This window comes from Schistocerca piceifrons, chromosome 1 (assembly GCF_021461385.2).
Source record: "Schistocerca piceifrons isolate TAMUIC-IGC-003096 chromosome 1, iqSchPice1.1, whole genome shotgun sequence".
Classification (NCBI taxonomy): domain Eukaryota; kingdom Metazoa; phylum Arthropoda; class Insecta; order Orthoptera; family Acrididae; genus Schistocerca; species Schistocerca piceifrons.
This window is the reverse complement of record NC_060138.1, coordinates 300,613,657-300,631,905: the sequence shown is the minus strand read 5'-3', so window position 1 is coordinate 300,631,905 and position 18,249 is coordinate 300,613,657. Positions and strand designations below refer to the sequence as shown.

Here is an 18,249-nt window from a genome sequence, read left to right as displayed (position 1 = left end):
CACAAACTGAGTAGATTTCCTGAGAAATTATATTATTTAAATTTTCAGTTGGTGACAAGTCTTTACAGTGGACATTGAGACACTTAACTATATTTACATTGTACTACATATATCATTCATTAATAACATTTTATTTCATTATTAACAATAGATTTATTGCAGCCAAACTGGCCATTTAGTGCGTGAAGTACAGGAATTATTCTCTATTTACTATTATTCTTAGTCACTGCAGAATTTTGCCAGCAATTTTGTTCTCATCCTACAGATTATTTCATTATTAAGCTAATGATGATTGTAAGAGAATACTCTTTACAAGCTTTGACCTATGCACAGTGCTGAGGCAAACATTGAAAATCAAAAGAAAACCTAACAGTAACAAAATCTCACTAGCTCTTGGCTCTAAGGCATAGCCCAAAGAGCTCTATTCCTGGTGCAAATGTACTTTTACATGGTCACCTGTGTCAGATGGAGACACGTTTGAACAAATATACACACAAAAAAGTCATGATGAATGTTTCACACATAAGTAATGGTTACTGAAGTTACATGCAGGATCCAAAATTTTTTTTATTTTTTAATTTTTTTTTCTTCATGACTCATAATTTTGTAACTTCAAACTTCATCATGGGGGAGGGGGTCGGGGGGGAGGAGGAGGGAGGGAGGGGGGGGAGAGAGAGAGAGAGAGAGAGAGAGAGAGAGAGAGAGAGAGAGAGAGAGAGAGAGAAGTTCTACATATGGGTACAATCAGTGTCCTGACCCTGGAAACTATCTGTGCAAATAGATATTCTCTGTACCTCCTAGTTTCCCCTAGTTTTTTTTTTAAAGCAGTATGAGTATACTAAAAAATAAGAAATGAGTAATAACAATATTTGTGACAGAAGATGATTGTCCACTTAGCACATTGTCTGTCATTAGAAGAATGGAAAAGCTGGAAAACAATTAATAAGAAGGGCCAAAGAGTAAGAAATGTCTAACCAAGGTGTTGCCTCAGAGAAAGTGGTCCAGATAATAATTTGGAAGTAGTAATGGATTTGCAGCTATATGTTTTACAAATTTATAGTCTCTTTATTCTTTGTAATTGTGTAAGTTTGGCAATACTAGTCTGTTTTACTTTTTCTTTCATTTCCAGTTACCTTGCAAAGGGAATTGTGGAAAAACTTGAAGTTGTCAATAAGAAGTGGGTCCGTGTACGTTTAATGCCAGGAAACACAGTGGATGGCTCAGTAAGTGTTCTCGTCCTATTTCAGGCATGATGTAGTTGCTTGGGTGCCCCTGAGGATAAATTTCATATTTATAGTGATAGTTTATTTTTTAAGTTGTTACAAATATTGAAGATAGAATAGAACAACTTTTGAGGAGACACATCTTCGCGCCACCTTAAATTGGTTTGAGTCGGGAGAACGCAAAAAGTGTGTAACTGAACTTCTTTTTTACTTAGGAGTGAAACAGAACTTCATAGGTACTCATTCGAAAATATATTTCTAATGTTGACTTTGAGAACCAGGGAAGTTTGTGTGCTCTGAGTGATCCCTAATTTTTTGTGTGCTTCTCATCATTTCTGTGTTTAAGGTGTCTTGTGAGCTGCCCTCCATATTATTGTAACATTGAGTTTGAGAACTGTTCAACATTAAGATAAAATTATCACCTCTTTTGTCTCCAATATTTGTTCATTCTGCAAAAATAAATGAAAATTATTCTGAACCTAACTGTTGTTTGCAGTGTGACTCTATAGAAAATGCTAGCTGCTGATTGTCAATGCTTTATTTTAACTAAATGATTACCTTGTGGTGCTTCCCAATGAAACCTGAGCTTAATTTATGAATTACCTCCCTAAATTCTGTACACACCCACAATTTTACTTTCACCTGTTTATTTTGCAGAGTGTGCTCTGGTTCAACATTGGCAGTGTTGATTCATTTGAAAGAAACCTTGAAAATGCACAAATTGAAATGAATATTGAGCCACCAAACTTTGTTCCAGTAATATATAAGACTGAACTGGAAGCTGCAAGCCTTACAGGCATTCTTCCCACTTTAATGATAATAGGTAAATAAAAAAGTTATCCTTAGCGTGCATGCTTGTGTGCATGTGCACGTTCACACACACACACACACACACACACACACACACACACACACACACACACACACACACAGAGACAGAGAGAGGGGGGGAGGGGGGGATAGAGTTGCTAGCCTCAATTAAGTTCTCACTTATTAACATATTATTATCTGTTTATCATAATACATTGCACATGGAATGACTAAATATATGAGAGAAGTATCTTAAAATTTAAATTGTGAGGTAAAATGATGTTTGTGTGGCACTACTTCTTATCAGAGATAAGAGAAACATTAAGTTACAGTAAAAATTTCAGTATCAGCTAAACATTTTATTTGAAACTTACTGAGGCAAGGAGCAGTATGAATCGAACAAAAATACTTGCAGCATTGTACCGATAAAGAGCTCTAATTACCAGTTGCAGCAGGACACGCACATACAAAATTTTAAAAGTTTAAGCTCTTCTTAAGAAATGACAAATAGAAAACAGCAAAATGAAAGGATAAGTAGTACGCTTGCTGAAGGATAGGTCTGGACCCAGAACTAATACTGCGGGTACAAAAATCAATTTCCTGACAAGAACAAAGTAAGTGTTGGAGAATCTGTTGCCACTGCTGAAGTTGAAAAGTATTCACAGGGAGACTCTGTGTTGAAACTTCCAGGGAGATTAAAAGTCTGTGTTTGACTAGACTCAAATTTGGAGTCTTTGCCTTTTGTAGGCAAGTTCTCTACTGAAAAAATGTAACCTATAACCCACACTCACATTCGAGGCAATTTGCTGCTACTTTCTGTGCAGGTTCAAGAGTAAAATTTTGAGCACAGTTGGCACCGGAGTATTTCTCTGCATCTTCCATTAAATCATTCACAAGGAACTGCAAGTAGTGTAATGGAGTGGGTCGGGGTGAGAAGATTCTGGCTTCAGGTTTTTTACAGTGGGAGATCAATTATATTTCTCCAGAGAGGGAAAAGCGAGAAAAAAGATCTAAATGAGCACCAATAACTGAATAGTACCCATTATGATCTGTGACTGCTTTGCAAGTTGTGACGAGATTTGCAGCAAACCATCAACTGGAGACCATATTAAGTTATCTCGGAATGTTTCCTACAAATGGAACAAATTGATATTAATATCTGGAATAGGTTGCGACAGAGGATGAGATTACCATTAACTCCTTTGCATCAGTGTATGTAGTTAAACAAAGAACAAAACACACACACACACACACACACACACACACACACACACACACACACACACACACACACACACAGAGAGAGAGAGAGAGAGAGAGAGAGAGAGAGAGAGAGAGAGAGAGAGTGTGGGAGTGTGAGTGTGAGTGTGAGTGTGAGTGTGAGTGGGAACGCTTGCTTTAATCTACATAAGAAAGTTTCATTAATAATTTTGTCAGTAAAAGTTTAATTTAATGCTAGTATTAATTTATCATGGAAAATTGACCTCGTATTTCTACAGGATTCTTGATTTATATGATGCGAAGATCAGCTGAAGTGATGGGAGGACGTAGCGGCCGGAAAGGTGGTGGCTTGTTTGGTGGTGTTATGGAATCAACTGCCAAATTAATAAACTCGAGTGACATTGGAGTGAGATTTAAGTATGCACATCTTATAAATAATTTAAGTAAATAAAATTGCAGTGTTTTACGTTTTAAGAATTTGTTTTATGAAATCTGTAATTTGATTGTATAAATTTCTGAGTATTGGGGAGGGGGGTGACCCTGCTGTTTGCTGTTTAGAGGCTGTGAGACAAAACATACCAATAAATTTTCAGAGCCATATCCATATCATACATGCAACAGGGACTACATAGCAACATCATCTTTATCGTATCACACGTGCTGACCATGACCAGTCACTTAATGAAGATATGACAAGTGACATTATACTTACTGTAAGTGGTCAGCTATGACTTTCTATTGACCAGACTGCCATAGCACTAACACATTTTCATTTAGTTATTTATGTTACATTATCATAAAAATTAAAGCCAAATCAAATTACAATAATCTTGTACAGCATCATTTAATGTCAGATGTGTATCTATCAGTATTCTCTCTTCAGTATGAACAATCAGTTGTAACGCCATGAGATACTAATTCAGCTGCCTTGTTAGTGTTCAGTTTACACATAACATTAGAACCTCAATCAATGGAAAAATAATTGGCCCCCTTCCTTCCCGCAAGAGTCAACTGCCATGAAGAGCCACACTCGGATAAGGGTAGTTGTTGAGTATCCCTGAGGTAACAGTGAATATACTGGCTAAGTGCAGCACATAGTTATCAATTAAGTGCAGAACAACTGGTGAATGTCTGTTGCTCAGAACTAACTCCTTGCTGTGGGCTGTAGAAACCATTGCCCCATATGTCACAGGACCCCAAGGCACAGAAACACTCATAGCATTACGGTACTGATGTGTTGTGGTACACTTTGATAAGCATCAGTTTCAAGGTACAGGTAAGTTAAAAACTGCATGTAGCAACAGGAAATTATTCTTGCAGGTGGTGTAGGTATTCTATGTGAGACATGTTTCCATGGCATAGAATATAGGTCCTGATACACTTCCCATTGTCTCTCACTAGTGAACAATACTAGCTTCTGTCGTCTAGGTAATTGTACCTCCAGGAAGGCAGTTAACTGCCACACCTCTCTTGAATTACCACAATGAAATGAACACCACTTCCATAGTTGTGAGGGTGCTTTTGTGTACACCCACATCAGCTTATTGAGCATTTGCGAGACAGCATCAAGTGAGATGTATGCACTGTGGACTCAGCTCTAACCACTCTCTAAAAGCTGTTATAGGTACTGGAGTGGTTCTTCGTTGGGATGACTTGTCAATTTTTTTTCAATTTGTTGTGGAGTCTATGCCATGACAAAGTAGCTATTTTTATGGGGGCAAAATCAGATCTAACGCACTACTCTGTAGATGTGTTTAATTCATTTCACATGAGTGTAAGTAATATGGTGTCTTAAGAGCAAAAGAAGAAAATATCAGTTGCCTCTTAGATGCCACATCCTCGTGTTGTATTTTGTTTCTTCTGATAAATATTTTATGAAATAATTTGTTGGTATTCCAGCTTTTTCTTATTTGTTTGGAAATGGAGTTTTCTGGGTTTATTGTTAGTAATGTTTTTTAATTATGTACATCATTTTATTATAGGTTTTATTCCCTGTTGCCTGGATTCATGAAACTGAACATTATAAACTATGAAAATTGGGAAGGAAAAAAATTAATGTTTAATTATATAATATAATCAGTAGATAAAAAAATGCACTCACCAAGCAGTGGCAGGAGGAAACACACACAAATAATGTGAAAATAGAAAAGTTTTTAGATTGACTGATCACTGCCCCTAACCAATTCCTTGATTATTACTGTGGGGCTGAATATGGTCATACTTAGTTTTCCTGGATAGTTGTGGACAGAGAATTTACATGATATGTCACACCTCTGTCTGAAATCAGACTAAGCCAGTTTTGTGTAATTAGATTACCCTGTTGTGGTTGTTGCCACTGAGTATGACTATTGTTTCCATATCCAGGATGGTACCTATTATCATGACACTGTTGCTTTTATCTGTTTAAGGTGTTGTTATGATTTGGTAGGTTATTGTTCTCATTCCACTCCTCTCCCAGCACATTATATGATCTTCTGTGATTAGCATGATTATTCTGTTCAGAATTGTGATTATTATGGTTGTTGTTAAATTTTCCATTACTTCACATAGATTACATGTCTACATGGATTAGATTTATGAAATCCAACAGAGATAGTAATTCCTCCAAATATGATTCTGATAACATGGATAGTTTCTCCCATATCTGTGCGTATAACATTGCCTTTAATATTCCCAACACATGACAATAAGACATGGTGTTACCAGAGTATCTGGTCTTAATGGTGTATTTCTCAAAATATTTCCCTAAAGTACTCTGATATGCGCGGAACAACCCCAGATTGAAGACTTCTTTAGCGTTGCTACTGAACCCTGGCAAGTGGGTGCTTAGCTAGGAAGATTTTTCAAACATGTCATGGGTGTGGCAGTATTCAGCTGCTGCTGCTTTGTCCTCAGTGGAGCATCTGCCTGGACATAGCCAGTGATGGAGCCTATCTTTTCAGCATCCAACAATGATCACGGCACGGTTTCATGAAATACACAAATAAACGCAACACGGTGAATAGTCCTTTTGTCTGGCAGAAACACTTGGAATTGCCAGTGTTTCAGAGAATGTGGAAAGCGCTCATTTTATTTCAGTAACTTTATTTACTAACTTCTGCATGGCCTCAGGTAAACTGGCCTATTCAGTTTTGAAAGCTAACATTTCAGCAGATATTTCATTCACCTGTGTCTTCTGTTTTTCTGAAAGTTGAGCAGTTTCTAATATGACAGCATCTTGTTTCTTCAAAATCTGTCAGCACTGTTGACAGTTTCTTGTTTTTCAAGGTTTCTGTCATTTCTGCCAAAATGGATACTTGCACATTCAGAATTCAGATTTCATGTTTTAACACCACATGCATTATTGAAGACATAACTTTTCTTTCTTTCTTTCTTTCTTTCTTTCTTTTTTTTTAAATCCACCGATTGGCTTTCCTGAGTGGTAGGCTTCCACTGCAAGGCTCAATTCAACTTTGTTAGTTGGATCAGTGTCTCTTGTTATCCATTTCCATGCTAACCTGAATGTAATCAACATTTCAAAAACGGAACTTGCTTCTCTGTTAAAAATTACTAATAACATTACTTATTACGCGATTCATTGCCTTACAACAGTGATGGTAGCATCGTAATAGGCTTGGAAAGAAATTCAATCTAACAGCAACAAACTCGATTCTTGTCCCAGTGCACAGATTTCACTATCAGAGTATGTAAAACACACTGCACACAACTGGAATAATAAAAACTACATAAAAGTAACAAGCTGAACATTGAGCTGTTATAAGCAACCACTTAGTAGCAAGCAAGCCAGTATGAGAATATGAAAATTTCAAATTGTGTTTGTGCTTCACCTACAAAATTTCTTCTCCTCTGAGTTTGCCCCTCTTTTTACTCTTTCTTCGATGTTCTCCACTCCAGATTGGGGTTATCATGAAATTCAGGAAACAAAGAAGTACATAAATTTTAGTTGCAAAATGAATTAATCATTTCAGTGGGTGACATTTTGTGTGTCCTGTCACGACTTGATGTTTTATAATGTGTTCTGTATTTGCAGGCAAAAATAAATGGTATCATATCTGCTTGTTCTATCTCACGGCTAAAGTAAAAAAGAAAAAGAAAAAAAAATTTTGAAAATACATGTTCAAATTACCACCGTAATAAGGGTGTTTCAATTATTGGACCTTCCAGATCGAAACTTAAATATGTCACACACTGTAATCTCTGTTAGTAATATTTTTTTTTTCCTCAAGTGCAAAATTACTCTGCATAATAAATATTAACTTAATTGATTGAGAACTGTGGTAACAAACACGGATTTATGAATCTCAGTTAATAATACCATTTATTCAATGGAATATGATAAAAGTACCTCTAAGTTGATCAGCAAGTAGAACCGAAAGAGAACAAAGAGTTTAAATTTCGTGCCCAAAGTGCCTCTGGAAATCCACATGATAGCTAACAGAGATAAAAAAAAAGAGGTCATAGAAAATGCTTGTGTGACAATCAGCTGCTGTTATTTTAAACCCAAAAATCGACCGTCAGTCATGCATTTTATACATTATTTGGTGGCACCTTCCGAAAATGTTTATAAAAAACATCACCTATAATGGAACTAAGATACGATGTATTATAGTAGACTGACACAACATGACATGGAACAGTGCTGACAACGCTAACAAAGTGTATCCATTCAGCTTCACAGCCTTTGACATGAAGTTCTGATAAGTATAAGTTGTCTGTCGACATTACACTTGCTCATTCAATTCCCCTTGTTGGTACTTCAAGTTCTTACTTCTTGTTTATGAAACTTCATATATTTTGTTGAAAAATATTAAATGAGTGTTCTTTTGTATTATAAACCACATAGAGAAAACATAAAACATCACAAAAGTTAGCTGAGAGAACACGGTTTTTATTAGACTGGTTGACGCTAAAAATTATGCCTGCAAGAAAGCTCTTAGCTGATATATACTAATGCGGATAGTGGCACATATTATGCAGTTGCTAAGGGATAATGACTCGTTTGCACTTGTGTGGAACTCCACCCCCAAGCAGAATCAAAGCTCAGCCACAACAGACATAGTCTCCACACTACAGAATTCTTAGGCTGTATACAGTCAGTAATACAAGTTACATCATGTTCCCTGTATGTAGTTGCAGTTGGGGTCAGCTGTGTTGACTGCACCCCCAAACTCATGAATTTCAACAACAGATGTTATTTTAAATGGATTAAATATTACATAATTCCGTGACTGATCTGTTCACTTGACTTTAGTAGCTACCTTCTCATGCCATTGAGTGGGTGAGGATACTATCAACATTTCACTGTTTCAGGTGATTATTGACTGTAAATTATGTGCAGCTTAGTTTGTTTCATCATAAAGCTATACAGTTTAGTAGAAGTTCTTATCTATTTGTAGGGATGTTGCCGGGTGTGAAGAAGCTAAACTGGAGATAATGGAGTTCGTTAATTTTCTCAAGAATCCTCAGCAGTACATTGATTTAGGAGCTAAAATCCCCAAAGGTGCAATATTAACAGGTAAATAACTTTTGTATCCTTACATATTTCAGTAGAAATAAGAGGTACATACTGTAACAGAATGACTGGGCATCCCATTTCGATATCTTCCTTTATTAATGAAATTGTACATCATAAATTTTTGTTTTATTCCCTCTAATCACATTATTATGAGTACACATACTGATAACAGGCTGCACTCAGATAACTTTTCCACTGAAATGTTCTGTAACAATGGTTCTACTGTGTCTTTATTTTCTTTAGAACGTGCTAGCATTATGGTTATTATTATAACCTGATTATTTGCTGTTTATCATTGTATCATCTTAGTCTGCCTCCGTAGCTTAGCAGAAATAATGGCTGTCTGAAATTTGGAGGATCTGGGATCAATTTCAGCTACTGCCAGAGAATTTTTGTTAACGGGAGGGGTGCAACAGGATGCACTCGGCCAATTGAGGAGCTAGTTGAATGATAAGTAGTAGTTAAAGCATGTAGAAAACAAACACTGCTCAGGAAATGTTATGTACTGACCCTGTGCCTCTTTGTAGGCCCAATAAAAGAACCCGTATGGGGTAGGATAACACATTATCTGGTCAGTGTTGCTTGTTTGTATGGTCCTGCTTGCAGAGTTACTTTCTATTATAATTATGTCAAATAGGGGAAAAGTATATGTTAACACAGCTGTGTAATATTCTCAAGTGTTCAGATGATATTTAAGTGTTAGCCAGTACATGGTGATAGGCTTATCACGTGAAACTGCTCTCATTGCTTTGCTATAGGCAAATCATAAATATATCACATCTCACTGGAATTAGTGTGTGTGTGTGTGTGTGTGTGTGTGTGTGTGTGTGTGTGTGTGTGTTTTCAATGGGAAGCTAAATACAAGGTTTTTTAGCTTCTGGTGCAGCTAGAAATTGAAAAGAGTGTTACCATCAGAAAAGGTGTGTCTACAGGTACTACATATATGTGTTGACTATTTTCAATATAATCACAGTGGACAGTGGTGAGTGAGACATTCTTTGTACAAACCACCCTATTCTTTCTTGGAAGGGAAAGAAAAAGAAGAATGGAAGTCACTTGGTGACACACAGATTGTAAGGAAGTGGTAATCTCCATAAATCAGCATAGTTTTAGAAAGCATTGCTCATGCAAAACTCTCTTGCCAGTTTCTAACATGACATCCTGCGAACTGTGGATGAAGGACAAGCCAGATTCCATATTCCTAGATTTCCAGATTTGTTTGACACTGGGGCACCATTGCAGACTGTTACCGAAGCTATTGGCATACAGAATAGGTTCCCAGATATCTGAGTGGCTCGAAGACTTTTTAAGTAATAGAACTCAGTACATTGTCTTTGATGGTGAGTGTTCATCAGAGATCAGGGTATCGTCAGGACTGCCCCAGAGAAGTGCGATAGGACCACTCTTATTCTCGGTGTGTATAAATGATGTAACAGGCAGGGTGAGTAGCAATTTTTCTGAAATTGCTATGGTGTGTGAGAAGATATCGTTGTTGCACGACTGCAGGATGGTACTAGATGACTTTGACAAACTTCCAGTTAGTGTGATGACTGGCAGCTAGCTCTAAACACAGAAAAAATGTAAGTTAATGCAGATGAGTAGGAAAAACAATCCATTAATGTTCAAATACAGCATTAGTAACTCTGCTACCAACATATGTTTCATGTAAGAGCCATGGAGACTAGAGAAATTGGACATGTAAACAGTAGTTTTTCCCCTTGCTCCATTTGGGAGTGGAACAGGAAAGGAAATGGTTAGTTGTGGTACAAAGTACCCCCTGCTTGTGCCTTATGACAACTTCTGGAGTATGGATGTAAAAGTAGATTAAAATTATGTCAACATGCTTCTTTACTTGTTTCTTAATATGTGTATCCATTAATTGTTCTCCCAGTGGCATAAACTCATCTGCCTTCTCGACATTAGGAACTGTTAAGACAGTGACATCTGGCAGCTGACATTCCTTCATAGTGGATAGGAAAACTGGTACGGGGTATCTATACATAAAACCTTTCTTATAAACATAGTAGGTAAAATTATGGTATAATGTAAGTAATTTAAGAATAATGATATCAATATAATAGAAAGAAACATTCCACGTGGGAAAAATTATATATAAAAACAAAGATGAGGTGACTTACCGAACGAAAGCGCTGGCAGGTCGATAGACACACAAACAAACGCAAACATACGCACAAAATTCAAGCTTTCGCAACAAACTGTTGCCTCATCAGGAAAGAGGGAAGGAGAGGGGAAGACGAAAGGAAGTGGGTTTTAAGGGAGAGGGTAAGGAGTCATTCCAATCCCGGGAGCGGAAAGACTTACCTTAGGGGGAAAAAAGGACAGGTATACACTCGCACACATGCACATATCCATCCACACATACAGACACAAGCAGACATATTTAAAGACCTTTATGTCTGCTTGTGTCTGTATGTGTGGATGGATATGTGCATGTGTGCGAGTGTATACCTGTCCTTTTTTCCCCCTAAGGTAAGTCTTTCCGCTCCCAGGATTGGAATGACTCCTTACCCTCTCCCTTAAACCCCACTTCCTTTCGTCTTCCCCTCTCCTTCCCTCTTTCCTGATGAGGCAACAGTTTGTTGCGAAAGCTTGAATTTTGTGTGTATGTTTGCGTTTGTTTGTGTGTCTATCGACCTGCCAGCGCTTTCGTTCGGTAAGTCACCTCATCTTTGTTTTTATATATAATTTAAGAATAAAGTAGACCATTCAGTGAATAGCAGAAACTTCACACACCTGTCCCTTTACCATGTGCTGGTTGGACACACAATGTTGGGATTGTATTTTGGCAGGTGGACTAGGGTGGGGAGGATGCTGTGTTGGATGTGGTGGATAGAGGGAAAGAGAATGGTGAGACAGGAACAGGGCTAGCTAGCAGCTTACAGGGCGGCAGCAGGTTTTCTGGGTAGGAATGTGGGAGGGAGGAATGGCAGGAGTACAAGCTAGGCATGTGATAAAACAGGTACTGGAGCAAATGGGGTGAGGCGCACGGTGGTGGTGGTGGTGGTGGTGGTGGTGGTGGTGGTGGAGGGAAGAATCCAGATGGCACAGGTAGTGAAGCAACCGTTGACTCGAATATGTTGTGCTCTGCTGTACTGGATAGTCAGCTTTGTTCTTAGACACAGTTAAAAGTGGTTGTCACTCGCCTCCCTATATGCCAACATCCCTCATTCCCATGGCCTTGCCATTCTCGAACACTACCTCTCCCATTGTCCTTCAGACTGCAAACCCACTATCTCATTCCCCGTACATCTTGCCAACTATATCCTCACACACAACTACTTCTCCTTTGATGGGAAGGTATATAAATAAACTTATAGCATGGTCATGGACACCCACGTGGCACTCTCCTATGCGTCTTTTTATGGGCCATCTAGAGGAAACCTCCCTAGTCTCCCCAGACTGTTTGTCTGGTCTGGTTCAGGTTCATTTATGTTAAGTTCGTGATCTGGACTCAGGGCTAAGACACACTATCCTCATTCCTCCACAACCGCAACACCTTCTCTCCCATCCACTTCGCCTAATCCTCGGCCCAACATGCCACCTTCTTGGATGACGACTTACGCTCCTCTGATGGCTCCATCCACACCACTGTCCATATTGAATCCAGTAATCACCAATTTTGCCCACATTTTGACAGCTGTCACCCCTTCCACAACAAAAAATCTCTCCCTAACAGCCTGGCCAGCTGTAGGCACTTTACTTGCAATGACAAAATTTCCTTCCCCAATATGCTGAAGATCTCACAAACAGACCTTCACAGACAGGTGAGGTCCCCGCTCTCCCCCGCAGAAATGCAGTCTCAACGCGGGCGTGCGCGGGCGTGGGCGCGGGTGCGGGCGTGGGCGTGGGCGTGGGCGTGTGTCCTCTAGCTTGTCAAATGATTTGTTCTGAAAACGAGCATGTGTTCTTTCTCATTTGTGTGTGTCTGTCTGTCTCTCAAAGCTTTCTTACATTCACACTTGTTTTAATTTCTTGTTCATATTGTGCCAGATGCTTAGATTTGAAATGACATACATTACACATTGATTTCCAGGTCTATTGTGAGTATAGGGAACAAATCTGAGGATAGCCTTGTTATAGGTGGTGGTAGGCAGTTGTCAGTTTCATATTCAGCAGTGTTGCTTGTACTTGAATGGGGACTACAGTTGACTACCCACATCAGTTGAAATATGGATAAGTATGCCTAGAAGTGCAATCTCTCCAGATAAGGACAGTGTCTGCTGTCTACTAGAATCACTTACTTCTAAAGTGAAAAAATTACCATCAAGCAGTTCATGCATCCTTCTGATGGCAGTTAACAAAGAAACAAGGTGGAAGCCACTACTTAGTTGCCACAACCCACCACCATTCATGAATTGTGATAATTCGTATGCCTAATGAACTTCTATGGATGATTCATTCACACTCTTGCACTTTTGGCCATGCTACCCCATAAATTCCTCAGGGGTTTGCTGAAGCCATGATACACATAACAGCAGAGAAGTAAAAACAGCTTTCTGTTAAGTGAAATCCACTATAGGAAAGGCCACACTTCTGCACATCCTCTACCTCAAATACCTTATCACAGTAATGGTGGATGCATCCACAACTGCCAGCAGCTTCAGCAATGTGTTGATCAGCACTGGCAACCAAGGCCTTTGTCAAAATAAAACACACACACACACACACACACACACACACACACACACACACACACACAGGGTGAGACATGCATTTTCATGAGTGTATGTGCGTATCTGTTGTCTGCTTTTGACAACGGCCTTGTTAACTGAAAGCTTATTTTGTGGCAGTCTTTTTGTTGTGCCTATCTGCGACTCAGGATCGCCACCATATGGTGAGTAGCAACTGTCCTAAGGTTGTTGAATCATTACATATATGCCACTGTTGTAGGTCTGGTAGCAGATTATTGGATATGCTACACTGACAACAAATAAATAACACATGCAACTTAGTTGAAGTCAAAGATGGTTGATATACCAAAGTGGAAATCTTATGTGTACCTATTTGAGATATTTAGGTAGTTGTCATCTGTATGTATCACAATAGGTGGATTGATGGAGACTCGGACATGTCAGCTCCATTGTTGGACAGGAATTGCAGTTTCATCACCTATTTCATTATGAATACCCGACAACTGTCCTGTCTGGAATCATTTGCCAACACTACAGATTACGGGCAATATTCTCCTTGGTAAGGTGGGCAGCATGGTAGAATTACTGTACCAAACTTTTGTGATATAGCAGGTCTGTTTCTTGGTTGGTGAAATGTCACAAAATAACATTGAATAAGATTCTCTGACTCGCTCAACTCTTTGTTTACGGAGACACTCCCACAGTGTTGTCTCTGTTTTCTGCCAGTGCGTCGTGGTCTCTGATAACACCATTAGAATTTTATGGCAATCTACTAGCAACTGTGAAAGCCTAATGTTTCATGGGCTGACTGTTCACTGCATTGCCCACAATAATTCAAAGACAAGAAGTTAGCTGAGATGGCATGCGATCGAAGTTCTTCCATTTGTAGGAGCTTTTAGAAGCTTTTTGCCTATGGCTATGACAAAAAACTAAACTTTGATTGTTTAATATTATCATATTTTTCTCCAGTGGGCAGTGGGTTTAAGACATCTTGTACATCTATTGGCATTAGCTTGTTGAAGACAGCAACTGTGTTGCTGGTTAGTTGTATTTTGTTCTCATCAGATGTCATTTGGGCCAGTAACAAAGTGGCAACAGGTAGCAGAAGGAACAGGCCTAGAACTAAGTCTGACAGTTTTGTGGTGAATGTCAAAAATAAGTTTGACCTGTTGCTTCAGTTAGAAACTGATGAGCCTCAAGCAGAGGTAGGTGTAGACAGGACACAACAAACTTTCAATAGGAAATTGAAAAAGAATGTAGGAAAGTCATCGAAAAGGAAGAAAGTTTTGTTGTTAGGCAGTTCTCATGCCAGAGGTGTAGGCCAACTTCTGCAGGAGGAATTAGGACCAGAATACCAGGTCACAAATTTTTTTCAGACCGAGTGCTAGTCTGGATCAGGTGACAGAGGATTTAGGTTCACTCTGTAAAGGATTTACCAGGGAAGACACCGTGGTTATTGTTGGAGGGCCAGGGAACAACATCGACAGAGATCCTGGGTACAGTATAGAGTGTGACCTGGTAAAGATTGCGTCGGCATCGAGACACACCAATGATGAATTTGTATCTGTCCTGAGACGCCATGACCGGCCTCATTTGAACTCTTCTGTTGGGAGAGTTAATTTGGAGTTGGAACGGCTGCTTGGGTCGGGTGCGGGGGCTCATATTGGTGTGGTTCCTGTTGATTATCTCAGTAGGTGGGACTATACCAGGCACAGCCTACATCTCAACAGGAAAGGGAAGGGGAAACTGGCTGGGGTAATAGCAGGAAATTTAAGGGGGGAGGCACTGCCATGAATGGTAAAATACCAGTGGTTACAGGTGTTGGAGCAGCATCTTTTTTAGGATAGGTAAGACAGAAAGATGTCAAGTTGTACGAGAGGTCAGGATTGAAACAAATCTTCAGTTTAGGAAAGAAATTAAACAGCACAATTCTAGCACATTGGATCACCAATCACAGCTATCAATTATAAATTTTCACCAATCACCAGAAATTTTATCTCCACCAAGTTGTATCTCAGTCCTAGGTAATTCCATTGATGAATTAAAGTCACCCAACCCAGTTGACATAATCTGCCTCTCTGAACACCATGTGACCACTGGTATAGGAACTAGGCCTAAGCACAATGAGAAACTCAGACAGGAGAGTACTGCAAATGTTAGAATAAGGAAAGGTTCTCATAAAAGTATAATTAAAAATAATGTAAGTATATTTCATCAAAATATTGGGAGTTTAAAGAATAAAGTAGATGAGCTTCTGGTTTGTTTAGAAGATTTAGAAGCTGAGAATGAAATAGATATACTATGCCTGTCTGAGCATCACATTGTTACTGATATGGATAAGGTAAATGTAAGTGGATATAAGCTCTCTGCACATGTAATGAGAGAAAATATGGAGAAAGGAGGAGTTGCCATATATGTCAAAAGTTATCATTGTGCAAAAAGTATAGAAACAAAAAAGTTTTGTATAGAGAAACATATAGAAGCATGTGCCTGTGAGCTTAAATTAAATAAAGGCACATTTATAATTGTAACTGTATATAGGTCCCCATCAGGAAATTTTCATCTATTTCTGAAAAATTTGGACTCCTTGTTGTGCTATCTGTCAGACAGGGGGAAGCAAATTATTATTTGTGGGGACTTCAATGTAGATTCTCTGAAAGAGGGTAATAGGAAAAATGACCTTGAAGTATTACTCGGTTCTTTCAATTTGACACCCGTTATTGATTTTCCTACTCGGGTGGTAAAGGATAGCAGCTCACTGATAGATAACTTCTTTATAGACCAAGATAAGTTTAACCAGATAAATGCTCAGCCTGTTGAGAATGGTCTTTCTGATGATGGTGCACAGCTAGTTACAATATATGACATAGCTCCATTCAGCAATACTAAACAGTCCTCCAAAGTAGTACGTTCAGTCAAAGATTTAACAATTGCAAATTTCAGGGAAAGCCTACAGCAGTTAGACTGGGATGAGGTGTACCATGAACCTGATGCCAATTTAAAATATAATTTATTTCATGACATTTTTGTAAATGCATTTGAAACTGCTTCCCCAAGAAAATAGTTAAATATACTCGTAAGAAACCTTGTAACAAACCATGGCTTACTAAGGGTATAAAAATATCTTGTAACCGGAAAAGGGAAATGTATCTGACAGCAAGAAAGAGTAGTGACCCAGAAACTATCAAAAATTATAAAAACTACTGTGTTATATTAAGAAAAGTTATTAAAAAATCCAGAAGTTTGTGTATCATGTCTGAAATCAGCAACTCTGATAATAAAATTAAAACAATTTGGAATATTATTAAAAGAGAAACAGGTCAACCAAGAGCACAGGAAGACAGTACTGCCATCAAATTGAATGAAAACTTTACGAACAAAAAGTCAGAAGTTGAAAATATTTTTTATAATCATTTTCTAAATGTTGTGGATATAGTAGGATCCAGGTGTTCATTAGAAGATGCTAGGCTGTTAATGGAAGAGGCCATACCTATGCAATTTGATACAATTGAAATCTCACCCACTTCTCCCTCTGAAATTAGGAAAATAATAAACTTGCTTAAAAGCAAAAACTCACATGGAATTGATGGCATTTCCAGCAAAATACTAAAAGCTTGTTCTCAACAGATAAGTAAGACTCTCAGCCACCTGTGTAATAGCTCTCTGGAACAGGGCATTTTCCCTGATAGACTGAAATATGCTATTGTTATACCTTTGCATAAAAAGGGGGATAGATCTGATGTCAACAATTACTGTCCAATCTCCCTTCTAACAGCTTTATCCAAAATTTTTGAGAAAGTAATGTATTCAAGAGTAGCTTCACATATCTGTAAAAATGAAGTACTAACAAAATGTCAGTTTGGTTTCCAGAAAGGTTTTTCAACAGAAAATACCATATATGCTTTCACCAGTCAAATTTTGAATGATCTGAATAACCGAACACCACCCATTGGGATTTTTTGTGATCTCTCAAAGGCTTTTGATTGTGTAAATCATGAAATTCTGCTAGACAAGCTCAAATATTGTGGCATGAGTGGGACAGTGCACAAATGGTTTAATTCGTACCTAACTGGAAGAGTGCAGAAAGTTGAAATAAGTAGTTCTCGTAACGTGCAAAGATCAGCACATTCCTCAAACTGGGAACTATCAAGAATGGGGTTCCACAAGGGTCAGTCTTGGGTCCTTTGTTGTTCTTATTATATATTAATGACTTGCCATTCTATATTCATGAAGAGGCAAAGTTAGTTCTCTTTGCTGATGATACAAGTATAGTAATCACACCTGAGAAACAAGAATTAATTGATGAAATTGTCAATACTGTCTTTCAGAAAATTACTAAGTGGTTCCTTGTAAACGGACTCTCACTGATTTTTGATAAGACACAGTACATACAGTTCCGTACAGTGAATGGTATGACGCCATTAATAAATATAGACCTTAATCAGAAGCATATAGCTGAGGTAGAGTATTCCAAATTTTTAGGTATGTCCATTGATGAGAGATTAAATTGGAAGAAACACATTGATGATCTGCTGAAACGTTTGAGTTCAGCTACTTATGCAATAAGGGTCATTGCAAATTTTGGTGATAAACATCTTAGTAAATTAGCTTACTACGCCTATTTTCACTCATTGCTTTCATATGGCATCATATTTTGGGGTAATTCATCACTGAGGAATAAAGTATTTATTGCACAAAAGCGTGTAATCAGAATAATAGCTGGAGTCCACCCAAGATCATCCTGCAGACATTTATTTAAGGATCTAGGGATATTCACAGTAGCTTCTCAGTATATATACTCTTGTGAAATTTGTTATTAACAACCAAA

At 38.3% G+C, this 18,249-nt stretch overlaps 1 protein-coding gene across 1 annotated transcript in view; it reads left to right on the top strand.

Annotated features, from left to right (window-relative positions):
• Positions 1 to 18,249, top strand: part of LOC124782852 (AFG3-like protein 2) — a 198,091-nt gene that overhangs the window by 104,709 nt on the left and 75,133 nt on the right. The window contains exons 4-7 of the mRNA XM_047253977.1: positions 1,130 to 1,223; positions 1,881 to 2,046; positions 3,533 to 3,671; positions 8,651 to 8,769. Coding sequence (XP_047109933.1) covers positions 1,130 to 1,223; positions 1,881 to 2,046; positions 3,533 to 3,671; positions 8,651 to 8,769 — 518 coding nt within the window. The remainder of the gene's footprint in view (positions 1 to 1,129; positions 1,224 to 1,880; positions 2,047 to 3,532; positions 3,672 to 8,650; positions 8,770 to 18,249) is intronic.